At 38.7% G+C, this 17,098-nt stretch overlaps 1 protein-coding gene across 5 annotated transcripts in view; it reads right to left on the reverse strand.

Annotated features, from left to right (window-relative positions):
- RGL1 (ral guanine nucleotide dissociation stimulator like 1) overlaps positions 1-17,098 on the reverse strand; it is a 266,774-nt gene that overhangs the window by 69,060 nt on the left and 180,616 nt on the right. For all 5 annotated transcript variants that reach the window (XM_037825184.1, XM_037825183.1, XM_037825186.1 and 2 more), the window contains one exon: positions 16,600-16,808. In XM_037825184.1, coding sequence (XP_037681112.1) covers positions 16,600-16,808 — 209 coding nt within the window. The remainder of the gene's footprint in view (positions 1-16,599; positions 16,809-17,098) is intronic.

The raw sequence follows: 17,098 nt of genomic DNA on the forward strand, positions 1-17,098 counted from the left end.
TGTCTACTAATGGAATTAAAGGCCCCAGAACCCTCATAGTCCCTTGTTCCTAGGATTTACAAATGCTTCTCAAAATAAGAGCCCACCATCTGGTTTGACCCAATGCCAGTCCATCTGGTCTTCCTTGTCACCCAGTCCCAGAAGGATCTGGTATGTGCCCTTAGGCACTAGCCCCCCTCATCCACCTGCTCCTTTCTCTAGCTCATCAGCCTTCTGGGCTTCTCGGCCTCTGGAAGATATTTTCCAGTGGCCTCCGCCCTCCTTGTTCCTCTTCATTCTGCTCTGCACATATTATTTAGAGGGCTACCCTTTGTTTTTCCTGAGAAAAGAACTCTCAGATTAAAGGTTTTTTTAGCCCCATATGAGCAAGGCAGGGATGGGAAATCAGACTCCTAGTAAATAAACAGAGTGGGATTTTTTGCCTCTATCCTTGGCCACTGTTACAGAGAACTATGTTCTCATGTTCTCTCACAACTTTGTAGTTTATTAAAGGAGAAGGATCAGGGTGGGTGTAGTGAAGGGTGAGGCTCTCGAGAGACCACACAAATATTTCTCTCAGCTACCAGAGTACTATCCACTTTTCACATTTCCAGTTAGTGCATTATTTCTCTCTCTGGTTATTCTGGAAATATTCTATCTTGAACGTGGCGAGCTATGAGAGATAGAAATGAAAAGGAAAAACCCTCACAAGGGAAGATTCACATTTTACTGCTTACGATATTTTTCTCTCCAAAAATGCTTGAACTAAAAGTTTCTAGATTTTTTTATTCCTTGTCTTGACTTTAGCTTCCTCTACTTTTGTGCTCTTTTTTGCGTTTTTCAGACTCACTGCTGAGATTCTAGTTTGGGTGGCACCAAAACCTATCACAGTTCATCTCCCTAAATGTGATGCTACATGTGCAGTCAGATGGTGTCATGAAAGCCTAAGCAATGGATGCTGGTGAGCCAAGTTTTCTCTCATTAATTAACTTCATACACCTCGTACCATCTACAATGGATCAGGAGACCACACAGATATTTCTCTCAGCTACCACAGTGTACACAGGTTCACAATCAGGACCAGAGTGATTGTTTTATAATAATTTGGAGACCAGTAAGAACCATAAATAATAAGACATGGGTGGCAGAGCATGATCCAGCAGCTCAGGCTCAAATCTTGCAGACATCCCTGACTCTGTGTCTCATCATCAGGAAATCCTCTGTCTCTACCTTTGCAATATATCCTAAATCCAAGCACTTCTCATCACCTCCACTGCTACCATCCTGGCTCAAATCATCACCGTCTCTGGCCTAGGTCAAAGCAACTGCCACCTAACCAGTCTCCTTGCTTCTGCCTAGCAGCCAAGGTGGTCCTATTAAATGTAAATCAGATCATGACACTGTTCAGTTCAAAACCTTCCAACAGCTCCCATCTCATTCCGAGGAGAAGCCAAAGTCTTAACTGCCTCACAAGGTCCTAAATGCTCTGCCTCCATGACCACTCTGACCAGTCTCCTACAATCTCCCTCGCTCACTCTGCTCCCTCAGCAGCTCCTTGCCGCTCCTTCCACACACCAGGCATCCTTCTGCCTCAGAATCTTTACATTTGGGGCTCCCTTGCCTGGAAGGCTCTTCCATAACACATGCTAATTGCTCACTCCTTCAAGGCCTTTAGGTCTTTCACCTTATCAGCTTATCAGCGCAGCTTCCCAACCACCTTATTTAAAATACAAACCAACCCCGAAACCATCCCCTTCCCTGCTTTATTTTCTCCAAAGCCTTTACCACCTTCTAATGTAGTGCATAGTTAATTCAGTTCTTGATTAATGGTCCATTAGAACATCAGCTCCATGAGAGCAAGATTTGTTTCTTTTGGTCATTACTCTTTAGAGCTTAAAACAGAGCCTGGTACCCAGAAGGCCTGTGAGGACTATTTGTTGTGAGGGAATGAGTAGTCTACTGGGGTGGTTTCTAAGCAGATAAGAAACAGATCCCCCAAGTACTCAGTTCAGATTTGTCTCTGCAAAGGCACCATCTGGCCTTCTACAAGTGTCTTAACCTATCTGTTCCTGCATTTCTAAAGGTTTAAGAATAAGTGTTTTTAAAAAAGCTTTAGGACAGCTGTGATTATTCCAAACATCTAAAATGAAAATGCAAATGAAATATTTTTTATTAGAGAAGTTATAGGTTTACAGAAAAATCATGTGGAAAATACAAAATTCACACACACACACACACAACCATTACCACTTTGCATTAGTGTGGCAGCTTTGTTACAACTGATGAAAGATTGGTATTATAACTGTGCTGTTAACTATGTCAGTGGTTTACATCAGGGGTCACTGGGTTGTACAGTCCTGTGGGTTTTTAAAAATTGTTTATTCTAATAAGATATATACAACCTAAAATCTCCCCTTTTAACTACATTCAAATATATAATTCAGTGCTGTTAATTACATTCACAATATTGTCCTACCATCACCACCATCCATTACCAAAAACCCCAAATAGAAACTCTACAATTTAAGCATTAACTCCCTATTCCTTACCCCTACCCCGGCCCCTGTAAACTTATGTTCTGGTTTCTGACTCTGTGAATTAGCTATTCTAATTATTTCATATCAATGAGATCATTTCATATTTGTGATTCTGAAGGTGTAAGCAGTATGAAAATGCAGAAAAAGTATGCCCAGTGTTACAAAGGAGATCTCTAGAAGTGAGATAAAATTTAAGAAGAGACTGTAACCCTTGAGAACATCATGGACTAGGGAGGCGATGATTATCTGTCCCTGCACCTTTCTCATCATTGAGAAGAATTAATACATCACAGAGAAGAAACTAGAATAGCGCTGGAGTGAAGAACTCTCATGCTGCATCATTTAGAAGCCAGTTTTACTAGATTAAGAAGTTACTTTGTTGTTTCCCTGGACCCTCTCATAGCTTTCCATCAAAAATGAAAGTCCAGTTCAGGTCATTTATTCTAGGGGGACCGGGAAAAACAAAAGGTGAGTATGTGCGTGTCTAATTAATCACCATAGAACAGCTACAGACAAACCTGCCAACAATGTCACCTCCAATTTCAAAAATCCTTTCTAGGGTTTAAGATCAAAGATCCAACTTCTTAAGAAGGTTTACCAATAAGAAACCGCCCTTCTTTAAAAGGTTAACTCATAAACCTTAAAATACAAATTGTCAGAATGACTTTTGACATGGTTTTCTCTGTATCATAAGGCAAAAGGAAGATTTACAAATGTCTCCTAAAGAAGAGCCTGAAGGAATTATTTACTGCAGCCTAAGTATTACTAGGGAAAATGACAACAACATTTTACTGGTTGCTGATATTTAAATGGAAAATAGTTGTTTCCAGATGGGGTGGTTTTATTGTCCGGGGCCTATCTGGGCAGATGAAATGTTTAATTTGTGTTTGAAGGGGTGGACCAGGGGTATTTGTGGTTCAAAGACACCCTAGGATAAAGTTATCCTGAGGGACAGCTTCTATTGGGGGACCTTTCTAACCATTACTCCTCAATAGAAGAGTCTTGGTAAATGCCAGAGAGGATGGAGGTAATCCTAAAAAACTTTTCAGGCTCCACTTGGTTTTGGCAGGTGGTCCAATGATAACAGCAGTTAATAATTATTGAGAGATTACTATACACCAGGCACTGTGCTGCATGTTTTATGTGGATTGTTACATTTAATTTTCATAATAAGTCTATAAGATAGTATCATTATTAATCCTATTTTACAGATGAGAAGAACGAGGCCCAGAGAGGATAAGTAATTTTCCCTAGAACACACAGCTAATAAGCGGCGCCAGGATTTTTGAACCATGACAGTCAGACTCTAGAGCACAGCCACTTTGTCACTATGCTACCACACAAGCTATTTATCACTTATATTATGTCTCCCTCCACTACGTTATAAACTCCTTGAGGTTACAAACCTTGAGCCTTTCATTCATTTACTCAAAATTTTTCTCATTCAATGAATATTTATTAAGACCTATATCCAGGGAGAGAAGTAAACAAATCAAAGCCCTTGTTTTCATGGAGCATATATTCCATTCTAGTGCAGGAGGAGGGAGCTAGACAATAAACTAATAACTTAGTTAACATATACTAAATCAAACAGTGAAAAATGCAATGGATAAAAATAAAGCAGGTTAGGAGGCTGGGCATGATGTGGGTTCAGAGGTTGCTATTTCATGTGGGATATTCAGGGAAGGTCCCATGTGAATGTGACATCTAAGGAAGAGCTTTTCAAGCAGAGGGAACAGCAGGTACGACAGCCTTGGAGCACTGGCAGGCTTGGTGTGCCTGAGAAACATCCAGGCCAGTAAGAGGCAGAGCAGAGGCAGTCAAAGGAGAGTAGGAAATGAAGCACAGAGATAACAGGGGCAGATCATGAGGACCCTGTATCTTATCATCAGGCCATGATAATGGTTTTTACTCTTTTATCTTGTTTACTTTTATATACCCCGAGCCTGGAATAGAGCCTACACACAGTAGGCACTCAAAAAAAATTGCTAAATGAATTAAATAATACTCTCTACTATCATTAATAAAAGAAAGGCTGGAGAGGGAAGGGAAAGGGCTGTGGAACCACTTACTGGGGATGGTGAAAGAACTGGAGAGGAGGAAGTAAAGGAAAGAGACCTCACATGCTGCTGCTGACTCCAGGACCTCCAGGAGCCTCTGCTTTTCTGATAATCCCGTCTGTGAACATCTTAGGCAGTTTTCTGCAACTGACCCACAATAACACAGGACAGGTATGAAGAAAATGTTCAGAAGCTGACCCTGACTCAGGAGAATGACATGGGGGAAATCGCCTGCAGATGTCTGGAACACTAAGTCAAGCCTTTGGTGAAGACAGCGGACCGGATCCCACAAATCAACAAGAGAGCAGTTTTTAATCGTTCTGAATAATGTCCTCCAAGGCAGATCCTCTTCTCCCAAGTCTGACCTGAGAACTGGGTCAGAGACACCAACCATATACTTTGGAAACATCTTGTTACTATCCTGGAACTGGTTATTCAAGGAGAAGACAAAGGGCAAAGACAAGACAAAAATTCCTTGTCTTCTTGCAGGTAAGGAAGGAGCAAGTAAGGCTTAACAGCACGTGCTTTCCAGTCAGGAGATGTACTTATCATGAAAAAGTTTTCCCACTATTAGGAAAAGCTGGACTCAAAAAGAGCTGCCCTTATGCCCACCAGGCCTTTGCTAAGAAGAGTCCCCCACCTTTGCTGCCCTTCAGTTCTCCACGGTATCTCTGTAATAGTCACTGACAGGGCACATTAACAGCAAAATTACCTAGTATTTCTGCTCCATTTGACAGTTATAAAAAGCTAGGAAATTTTCCTTGAGAATGATACTTTCACCACCAGCCCCAACCCACAAATGTCTAAAGAGGAGACCAAGAAAACACCAAAGATTTTATAATCACTACTCATCTGAGAGAAAGAAAACAAAAAATGTGTCTCTTACTGGAACTTGTTTCTCATCCAAATTTAAAGTTATTTCTTAAATACGCTGGCTCTCACACCCTTGCTATAAGCTTTCTTCTATCTACCATTCCAAGTCCCTCTCATCCAGCTCTCTTCTCTGGCCTGTTTTATGCCGTCAGAGCTTGGTGGGACATGAGGATCTCCTCCATTCCACTTCCAACTCCTAATAATTCTAAACACCAACTGCAAATATGGCTTGTCAGCATGCTCCTTTGGCTGCAGTTCCAACAAAAGGCAACAGGAGAAAGAGCACTGAGATTGGGGTAGGGAGCAGGCTGGTCATCTGACAACCACCGAGTCGGTTAACAAGCAATGATTTTTTCCAAGTGTGGTTCAGGATTGAGATTAATTAATACACTACTAACAAATCAGCCCAGGCCTCTCAACATCCTCCAACCACAACAAGCAGCTATTGCAGAGCTCTTCAGCAATCTTATGAAGTATGCTGCGTAAATCCAAATACAACGAATGTGAGTTTACTGTCATGGTATCCTGTCACTTTCAGGCCTATTTTCTCTTCCTACACTTACAAAAACTCAACATAGCATCAATTTATCTAAATTTGTGCTTACCAGCAACTTTAATAGAGACCAAAGGTGAAAGAATTATATTTCCCAGAGCTAGTGGCCTGATGTCATTCTCAATTGCTAAGTTCACACACACACACACACACACACACACACACACACACACACACACAAAGTCAAGTAAGAGAACAGTGAGAAGAAACACATAAAAACAAACTCAAAAACAGGCAGCCCCTTTTCCTTTAAGAAAGAGCTACAGCTTAACGTGATTAAATTTAGTTTTATTTAATAAAATTACTGAATTTTTACATTTGCCTCCAGTCATAATATAAGCTAGCAGCAGTGCCCTCCCCTAAAGCAGAACAGCCTCCTACATGTCCCGTTACCCACACTAAGGAACCTCTGCCTAGAAGACCATAACCCGAGGCCCCTGGAAGAGATGATGGAAATCTGGGAATTCCCCAAATCGTATGCAAAATATTGTGATGTGCTCTTTTTCTAGAGAGAGGATCCATAGTTTTTAGCAGATGCTAAAGGGATTTTGTTCAATCCCTAACACCAATTGCTGGAAAACGGTCAAAGCAACTGCTTTAGATTATAAAAGCTGAATTTTAACTTTCCTCGTTCCTACTCAGAAAATATGCATATTGCCTTTCAGTTTACTGTCAGTTTTATATTGTAGTTTCCAGATACAAGTACACTTAAAAAAAAAAAAAAAAAACTGGTAGGGTATTCTATATTCTTTTTCTAAAACAGGAGGATAGCTACATGTCCCGCCTCTCTTTGCCAAGTGAAACTTAAAAAGAACTACTTCATGAAATATTTTTATCTCTTAGGTCTTATAAATTCCATTTCAAGACAAAGAAAAAAAAGCTAGCCTGGTTATGATCTGAGGCAAAAACCTTTTGAAAGCATCCTTTCTGTGTGACTTAACAGAACCACCACTGTCAGCCCATAAAGTTAGGGTTCTGCAGTCACCAAATGCTCCCATCAAGAGTTCCCACAGTGCTGCTCAGTGAGAGTTGGGTTCAATCTGCAAAAATAAATAAAGATTTACCAAAGACAACCAACCCGGCAGCTTGTGATTATGGTTGGTTGTCATTCTAAAAGAGAACCAGATTAAACTTTTCTGGTTAACCCAAAGTGCATAGTTAGAGGGAGAAAACAGTACAGTGCTCGCTGTGTTGAGGTTGAACTCTATCTTTCCCACCGGGTCATGCTTCCCAGAGCTGAGTGCCTGGGCCACAACTCAACAGGGAGTGATGTCCAGGGCAGAACACAGGGAAAGGTGAACAGTGGACAGTCAGCAACCTGGAGCCCAGGCGCACTAAATACTTGGGGTCAATCACCCTGACAAGAATTCCCTTTTCTCATCACATTACATACAACTTCTCTAACCAACCAAACACTTTATTGGTGTTATCTTAGTTTTCTATTGCCACCATAACAAAATACCACAGCTTGGTGGCTTAAAACACCACCAATTTATTATTTTACAGAGGAGTGGGTCAGAAGTCCAAACGCGGTTCTCACTCAGCTAAAATCAAGGCGTCCGCTGGGCTGTGTTGCTTTCTGGAGGCTCTAGAAGAGAATCCGTTCCATTGCCTTTTCTAGCTTCTAGAGGACACCTGTCTTCTTTGGCTCATGACTCCATTCCTCCACCTTCAAAGCCAGCAACAAGTCATCTTTCTGACCTTTCTCACATCTCTTTCTCTCTCTCCTGCCTCTCTCACTTTTAAGGACCGTTGTGATTACAGTGGCTCCACCCATATAATGAAGGACAATCTCCTTATCTCCAAGTCAGCAGATTAGCAACTTGAATTCTATCTGCAACCTAATTCCCCTCTGGGGATTAGGACATGGACATTTTGGGGGAATTATTATTTTGCCCACCACAGATGTGTATGTAAATTATTATAAATGTTAAATATGCAATTGTATTTTGAGCTAAACTATTTTTCTTCACCTAATAAAGCGTGAACCAGCAAAAGCCTGTGTCCTTTCACGAAGAACACACCCTACACAAAAGTTTTCAATTCTGTTTTCTATGTTAGAAGCATTTTAATATACAAAGAATTTCACAGCCCTTATTAAATTCCCTTTTCTCTTCTACCACTCAATAGTATCATCTACCTAATAGGCACAGGAAATAGAACTATGTCTAGTTTACCTTTCAGCATTCTGCCTTTTTTAAACTTACACACACCCACATACACACGTATACCAACCAAGAGTTTTCTTGCCCAGGAGATCAACACCCAGGCCTACAAAAAAATCCATTTAAACTCATCTGGTATAGCAAAAATCTTTAAGAAATGGCACTCATTTCCTAAGAAGTTCTCACCCTCATCAGGATATCCAGTATGTCTATATTGTAAGCAGAAAAGTAAACAAAGCAATGTTGGCATTTCCTGAAAGCTTTCTGCCCTAAATTAAACAGGATGAGCATCTTGGAGCCAACTGACCAATAAACCTCAACTTTTTCATGCACAGTGGAATGGAAGACTTACAGGGTGAACCACTCTACTGGCTTCTACTTGGCCCTGTGGGGAGTTGGGGTGGGGGTGGGAGGTATTAAAATTTATGAAGAGACTGGTGTGGCATTATTTTGAAAAACTCATATATAAATGATAGAAGTTAAATACAAATAACTCTTAGAAGAAGTAAAAATATAGAAACAATCATATTATGAGTTTAATAGTAAAAACATTTAATGTAGACATTAACACTGTAAGAGATCAGCACTGCAGGTGACTAATGGTCCCAATATAAGATGCTGTGAGACCCTCCCCAAGTGGACTGGGTTTCCAGAATCTGCTTCAAAGGGTGCTCTCTGCCAAAGAATTCCTTTCCTTGGGCCTGGAAGAGTGAAGGGAAGACAGGAGGAACCCTGCCTCCTATTAAAAGAAAAGGAAGAAAGTGAACCTCACAAACACTGCATGCCAGCACAAATCTTGGCGTATTTGGCAAGTGCCTAGTTAATCCCAGCACTAAATAAAAAATTTAATTATTTTTAAGCTAGCTTTTTCCAAAAAGTAATTTGGAACATATTGTGAGCATCTCAAAAAATGCTAAGGAAGCATTTGAGAGCAGAATGGATTTATGTTCTGAGCTTTTTAGAGGAGGTTTACTACTACCACCTCACAGGCCCTATGGGGGGAAAAGTTTTTATTAAAAATATACATTCAGCCCTCACTGCCTTGATGGTGATGGCACAGGTTTATAGACGTATCTGACTCACACACTAGATGTAGGCAGAGGCTAGGTAATGTTTACTGTTGTACCTTCCAATGTACCTGCTCAAAATTGGCATGGATAATAATAACCATTATTTATTTGTTAGACAAACTCTTTCTAAGCACATATTGCCAAGCAACATTCCTCTCTGTGGGTACAGAAGTGACCAAGACAGACACGGTCTCTGAGTAGGGGAAATAGATAAGAAATAAGAAAAGTAATTTCAAATAGTGATGACGAAAACAAGCTAACAGTGAATCTCTTAAGCATTTAGTATTTCCCAGCCACTATACTAAGAATGTTACCTCCATTACCAAGATCAAATCTCATAATAGCCCTACAAATTGGTATTTTTTTTAATCTTCATTTTATATATGAGGAAACGGAAGCTAGTAAGATAAAGTAACTTCCCCAATGTTGCAGCACAAGTAAGGAGTGGAAACTGGAATCATATTCAAGTTTTCTGACTCCAAGCCCATGCTCTTAAACATTATACTATATGCCTCACACAAGCATTTCATGACTAAAAGAAAGACAGAAAATTTTTTTTTCCAATAAAATAATCTAAAACTCTGAAAGGAAAGGGAATCATATTTGGCATATAGGACAAAGTCCATGGAAATAAATAAAACTTTTCAAGCTTTATATTTGATCAACTCCTCTGTATGCTGCAGTGCAAATGGTGTCACTTGCAAGGGCAGCTCTTTTCTTGCTGGTTATTGGTACATCATCTTTTGCAAATGAAGGTGTAACTACTTCAGGTACCATAAGGTGAGAATTTAAGATTCTGTCCGCATATTGGTGATGTATTTGCATAAACCCATCCATACTTTCTCATTTGCTACACCCCCACAACTCAAGACGAGGTCTCCTTGAGGAAGAGCTGACCTAGGTCAAGAATTTGGCCTGAACCTTTGAAATACACAGAAACACTCCAGAGCAAAGGCAATCTGTGACCTTGGTGCCCATGTTCTATCTAACCACCTAAGATCACTGGCGAACATCCAGTTTTGTTTTGGTATAAACCAGTCCCCCAAAAGGCCCCTCTTATTATCTCTGTAAGATGACCTAGCTCTTATCTCACAATGATATCAATTTTAATTATATACATTTATTTGTGTGCTGATTTGTTTAATATTAGTCTCCCCTATTAGACGGTAAAAATGGAGACAGCAGAAGTAGTAACAGTTTTGTCCACCATTATATACACAATACCTTGCACAGTACATGGTATGTATTAAATATCTGATAAATATTGTTTGAATAGGTGAATGATGAAAGAGCATTAATGTTCAAGTGAACCTCCCCAACTGGGTGAAGGGAGCATCCTTCACGAAATGCAGTTTCCAAAGAAAATCAATCGAGGCAACAGGAAAAAGGGATGGTGAGGCGCTTCCCAAATCACTCCTTCCTTTCAAAATGACATTAACAAATCATGGAAGAGCATAGGTACTCGTGAAAAGAGCTTCTGGGTCAGAAAGAGGTAGGGTTCAACTCCAGCTCTGCCTTTATTAGCTGAATGTTTTTGAGCCTCAATTTTCTTATCTGTAAACACGGGGTCAATAATAAGTGAAATAAATGAGACAAAGTATATGAAAATGCATGGCGACAAACATGGGGAAAAACATAAATTCAAAGACCCACTGAATTAATCTCCTCTCTGTGATGTAAACAAGTAAATTCAAGTTAGATTACATCCTTAAGCTGTTTAAGGACAGCTTTAACCTGCCTCATCCCCAGAAGTCCTCCCCTGGGAGGGATCACCTGAAAGGAAGGTGGTAATTCAGACTGTTCCTAATGCTTTTCACACTGTGATTGGAGTACCAGCAGTAGCTTGGAGAAGGTTTCCAGAGAGCTGAAACCCTACTCTGCTGGTCTTTGGCTTTCTGCTTACTTCTGATACTGAAGATGTGGATCAGAGAAAGAGTGATCAAGAAATAGCCCAAAACGTAGCTAACATGACAGCTGTCTGAGAAAAAACTACGTATCTGTGTAAATATTTCATGGTTCTCAGTGAGAATCACTAGCTGAGGTAGGTTTCTCCCTATATTTGAGGTTGGGCTTTTTCAGTGGTGTCTAACTCCTTACTTTTTAAAATGGTATGGTGAGAAAAATAGATTTTTAAGTGGAGTATATGTTTGAAGTTAAAGAAAAATAAAATCCCAAACCCTAACAAAAACAACTAACCCATAATTCAAGAATTTTCTCTTGGGTTTAAAAGAAACCAGTGAGGCCTAGAATTAACTCCGAGCCATTGTGAGGAGCAAAACAGGATTCCTTGTAAATTGGTAGCTACCCCAAGTGAGAGATAAAGCAAACACATGGAATTGGCCATATATGATTTCAAACCACTGCCTACTGGTCAATCAGGAATGGTCGTATTATAAGAATGATGAAACTATGAAAAGACAGGAAAAAAAAAAAGAATGACAGAAAGCAAAACTGTTGCATATGAGAAAAGCCACATGCTTGGAAATCTTAAGGAAAATCAAAGCTTGACCTTCAAATAAGTTTTCTTTGGTGGGAAATAAATATTGCTGCATCTGCCTTCAATCCTTGACTGGTTAGATTAGCAAATCCTGTCATAGCTACAAGTAAGAAGTTTAAAAAAAAAAAAAAAGCAAAAATTTACATCACAGATCCATGGACAAGTCTACCACAATTTTGCCAACAATAAAATAGTCCTTCAAATACTTCAGAATGGTCAAGTTTGTACAATTTAATTGATTACCTCCTAATTACAGACAGACATTACAAGCCCCAATAATCAACTTAAGAATTCAATGTTTACGGAATCTGCATTTTGGTTAAACTCATTCAAAGATCAAACTCTGGCCACAAGATGGAGGTGTGAATAGGAAATGGAGTGAGGAAGAAATATTCATGTTGAGATCTGTACACATATGGAAAAATCCAAATTTCTGCAAAGGAAACAAAATAGACAGGACTCAGCTCTCTGAAATTCTATACCTTGTTTCATCAATAGAACATGTTAGAGTTTCATCTTACACTGTCTTAAGCTATTAAAGCTAAACTGTTAGGTGAAGTTAAGCCTTATCTTTTGCAGGGGATCAGGTTTTGTGAGGCTAGCATACGTAATTTGAGAGATCCTTTCTAAGAGAAAGAACACAAAATTATGAACATAACATGATGTAGAGGGTGTTGGAAGGAGCCTAAGCACCTGAGGGATTCTGGAGCTTAAGAACCATCAGCCTCACAGTAAATCTCCTCCAAGGTATCTAAAGGATGAGAACCAAGTCTTAGGTTTCTCTGAGTTCCATCCACAGGGTGCCCTGCAGAGCACTCGACATTTTATAGGCATTCAGTACTTGTTGATGCACTCATTTCAAAAGCAAGCAAAGGATTTGACTGGTACAAAATGAAGTTAATTCTTCATTCAGTTATATCTTAAAATGAAGTTCAAATTCATATTGGTTCTGTATTTGATAATAGTCATCCAGTTAGCATTTGATAGGAGAACAAAGAGAAGCAAAAAAAAAAAAAATCAGCAAATAAAAGCTGGATGTACAGAAGTCACAGACTAAACACTCTAGTTCCCGTGTAGACATCCACTATTTATGATGAACAGCTGGAATTTACATACACTCCCTTACTGACTGTGGACATCTGTGACCTATAATCAATGGAGACACCCCATGAATAGAAGAGGTCACCAATTCCAAAGTAAACCTGAAGGAGTTTTTGATGTTTTGACTGCTTTCCTCATGCTGCCTGCCAACAGTTAGCATACTGCATCCTTTTTAGAAGCATAAAATATAACAAAAGAGAAGACATACATATAATTCTTCAGGTTCTACTGTAGGTGTGAGATACACAAGCAAATGAAGTATGAAAGAAATGACTCACTAATCCTAAGGTTTATACTCCAGACTTAACATTCTCTCAAGCTCTACTTAAGAAACTACAGAAAATCCTGACAATGTTGTAGCCCAAAGTATTATAACCAGAACAATGTGTGACAGAAAATAGATATTTTGTGAATGTTTCTAAATATGAACACATAAATAACCACTGACCCACAATAATAGGGGGATAAGGAGTATGAGAGGATTTGGATTTTCCTACTTATTTTTATTTCTTTTCTGGAGTAATGAAATGTTCTAAAACTGATCATGCTGTTGTAAGCATAACTATGTGATACCATTAGCCACTGATTGTATACTTCGGATAGTTTGTATGGTGTTCTAGTTTGCCAATGCTGCCAGAATGCAAAACACCAGAAATAGATTGGCTTTTATAAAGGGGGTTTATTTGGTTACAAAGTTACAGTCTTAAGACCATAAACTATCCAAGGTAACACATCAACAATCGGGTACCTTCACTGGAGGATGGCCAATGGTGTCCAGAAAACCTCTGTTAACTGGGAAGGCACGTGGTTGGTGTCTGCCTCAAAAGCTCTGGTTTCAAAATGGCTTTCTTCCAGGACGTTCCTCTCTAGGCTGCAGTTCCTCAAAATGTCACTCTTAGTTGGTCTTGGGGTTTTTGTCCTCGCTTAGCTTCTCCGAAGCAAGAGTCTGCTTTCAACAGCCATCTTCAAACTCTCTCTCATCTTCAGTTACTCTCTCAGGTTCTGTGCATTCTTCAAAGTGTCCCTCTTGGCTGTAGCTACTCTTCAAAAGGTCACTCTCAGTTGCACTGAGTTCCTTCTCTTTGTCAGCTCATTTATATGGCTTCAGTGATTTAATTTAGACCCACCCTGAATGGATGGGGTAACACCTCCATGGAAATTGTCCAATTAGAGCCATCACCCACAGTTGGGTGGGGTGCATCTCCACGGAAACACTCAAAGAACGACAATCTAATCAACACTGATACATTTGCCCACACAAGATTACATCAAAGATAATGGCGTTTGGGGGACATAATACATTCAAACTGGCATATATGGCATGTGAATATATCTCAATAAAACTGCATTAAAAATTTTTTTTTAAAAATTGTAGTGATGAATATACAACTATATGACAATACTGTGGATAACTGTACACTTTGAATGATTGTATGGTATGTGAATATATCTCAATAAAATTGTATTAAAAAAATTTTTTTAATAACCATTGACCCAAATAATTTCACTCTAAATGCATCAATGAGGAAAACATCAGGAAAAAAATTCAATAGCTCTTTTGAGAATTCTGTTCTCAATAACTCTGCTCACATTTTAATAGGACTTGATAATTAAAGGCGTTTCTTAAGACTGATGGATATAACTACATATAAAGTTTTTAAAATGTCTTCAGAAAAAAATAATAACTTTTAAAAGCAAGGGACAAATTAGGAAAAAATGTTTCCAACATAGAATGAGCCAAAAACAAATTCCCTTAACAAAGAGTCCTAAATTGGATGATCAATAGTTAGATGACTAAGGGTCCAAAAGAAAAATGAGAAAAGGATGTAAACACATAGTTCAAGAAAAGAAAATACAAATGGCCAGTAAGTATTTTAAAGGCTGTTAACCTCGCTCATAAATATAAAAAAACATAAATACAAAAACAATGAGCTACCATTTTTCAATGGTCAGATCAATAGAGATGACAATATCCATGGTTGGCAAGGGTAAGGACAAAGTGAGGAAACAGACACTCTAGTTCTCTGTGGACAGGAAAGTGGTTGGTGCAACCCTCTAGAGCGCAATTTGGCAGTATCTTTTAAATTTTTAAATGTCTTTATCTTTTGATCCATCAATCACTTTTCTATAAAATTATCCTATGCATTCACAAATAAGTACTCAAAAGATATAAATACACACACACACACACACACACACGTTCCTTGCCAACACTGTTTACAAAATTTAAAAAGCAAATTAAAAACTAGAGAGAGTTAAAATGTCTTTCCATAGGGTAAACAGTTCAATAAATACTACAAAGCTATTAAAATTATTTTGGTAGGTCTATGTGCTAATAATGAAATAATAACAATAATATTAGCAACAACTTATATTTCTTGAGCTTTTGATATGCCAGCCAGTTTTCAAGCACTTTATATATATTAATTCACTTAATAAGTAAAAAAATCATGTAAGATACAATATAGCAAGAACGTTGCAAAACAGACTGTGTCCTGTGATTCTATTTGTGTCATACATAGATACACATACATACAATCACTTATATGTGCCCAGAAAAACTGGGGGGAGAAAGGAATGGTTTACAGTGATTACTTAGGAGGAATGGGATTGGGTGCTTGGAGAAAAGGCAATTTTTACTTTTTAATCTTACAACTTTCTGAATTGTTTGAACTTTTCACTATTTTTCTATTTTTAAAATATAAATATATATTATCTCCCTAGTTTATGGTCTGTTTGATTTTATTCTTTCTGCTTCTATGTATTTTTTAAAAGTTAACAAATGTTATTTGGAGAAGAAAATAGTAATAGGAGAAAACTGGAACATTACACCCTTCTATTGTAAGAACTTTTAACATGAACATGTACAAATTTCAAAATAAAAAATCCTGTTAACAAAAAAAAATCAGTATTCCACAACCGCAACAATGTCAACAAAACCACCTTTTCTCATTTCCTTCCTCGTGCAGGAAATCCTAGAATATAAGGATTTGGATGAAGATTCTCATGAATCCAAAACAATGTTTGGCTGACAGTTCTCTTCCTCCCAATACCAAGTTGGGAGGAAAGACAATATCAAGCCATTTCAATAATATTTTTTAAAAGACCAAGTTTAATAATAAATAAAACAAAAATAAAATATAAATAGTATCAATGTGTGGAGCACAGAGTACACTGCTCTACTGTGTGTAGCACATCACTTAACAACACGGTCAAGGATCACGTCTGTGCACATTTCCGAAAAAGCAGCCAACACACACCAATTGTTAATAGATATTATCATCATCATTATTCTAGCTGCCATTCATTAGCTCCTTCCTATGGGCGTAACACTGAGCTCCACATGGTACACATTTAATCCATACTGAACCCTCATATTTGAACATCACAACCACCTGGTCAATTGAGTATCTTCTGGAATCAACTGATTACCCTCTGGAATTATATGAAATTATAAAAATACAGAGCAAATTTTCAGGTGACAAATAGTAACTGAAATCCAAAAACAATTGAGTCTAGATTTTTGGTATTCTCTCTTAACTCTTGTAAAGAAATTTCTATGAGATTTTTTCCCCCAGAAATAGGCCATAAGTGGATCCTGAATAATCTTCATGGCATCTGTTCACAAGCTTGTTCCTTTCAGTTAATTCTTCCACACACACTCCTGTCAGTACACCGAGCACAGGCCATTCAGGACCTCACGCCTTCACTCAGCAAACAGCCTTACATTTCTATCAATGTTCAAATTCATTTAAGATTCTTACCTGTCCAGCAGCAGTTCCAGCACTTCTTTAGTGGAGGCAAAGCCTCTGTATGTTGACAGGAAAATGCTGATATAGGTAAAGTCATTGTCCCCAAAAGCAGTCAGCAGGTTCTCCACAAGCTTCTCCAAGGTGCCAGCTTTTATGGTCCTGATCTTACAGGTCTCATACTGACTGACTGTGTGTCCTGGAGGCAGCTGGTCCCCTTCAACCTGTACAAGAAAACAGGGATTGCGATCAGGAGAAATGGATCCCTAAAGTAAAACTGAAAACATTGACACAGCTGAGGACCATAGCCTGTCTTGTTTTTCCTTGCTCTTATTTAATTTCCCTCCCAAGTCATGTAAGGAAATGCTCTCCCTTGTGAGTGTCATGCTGGTGGTGATGGTGTGTACGTGTATGTGTGTGTTCTCTTCCTCTCTAGAAGTAGAGGTATATACTTCACAGCTATTACATTTGTTTCTGCTTAACCCCTATCAAGAACTAGGATGTTGGCCTATTT

This window comes from Choloepus didactylus, chromosome 2 (genome assembly GCF_015220235.1).
Source record: "Choloepus didactylus isolate mChoDid1 chromosome 2, mChoDid1.pri, whole genome shotgun sequence".
In the NCBI taxonomy this organism is placed as follows: domain Eukaryota; kingdom Metazoa; phylum Chordata; class Mammalia; order Pilosa; family Megalonychidae; genus Choloepus; species Choloepus didactylus.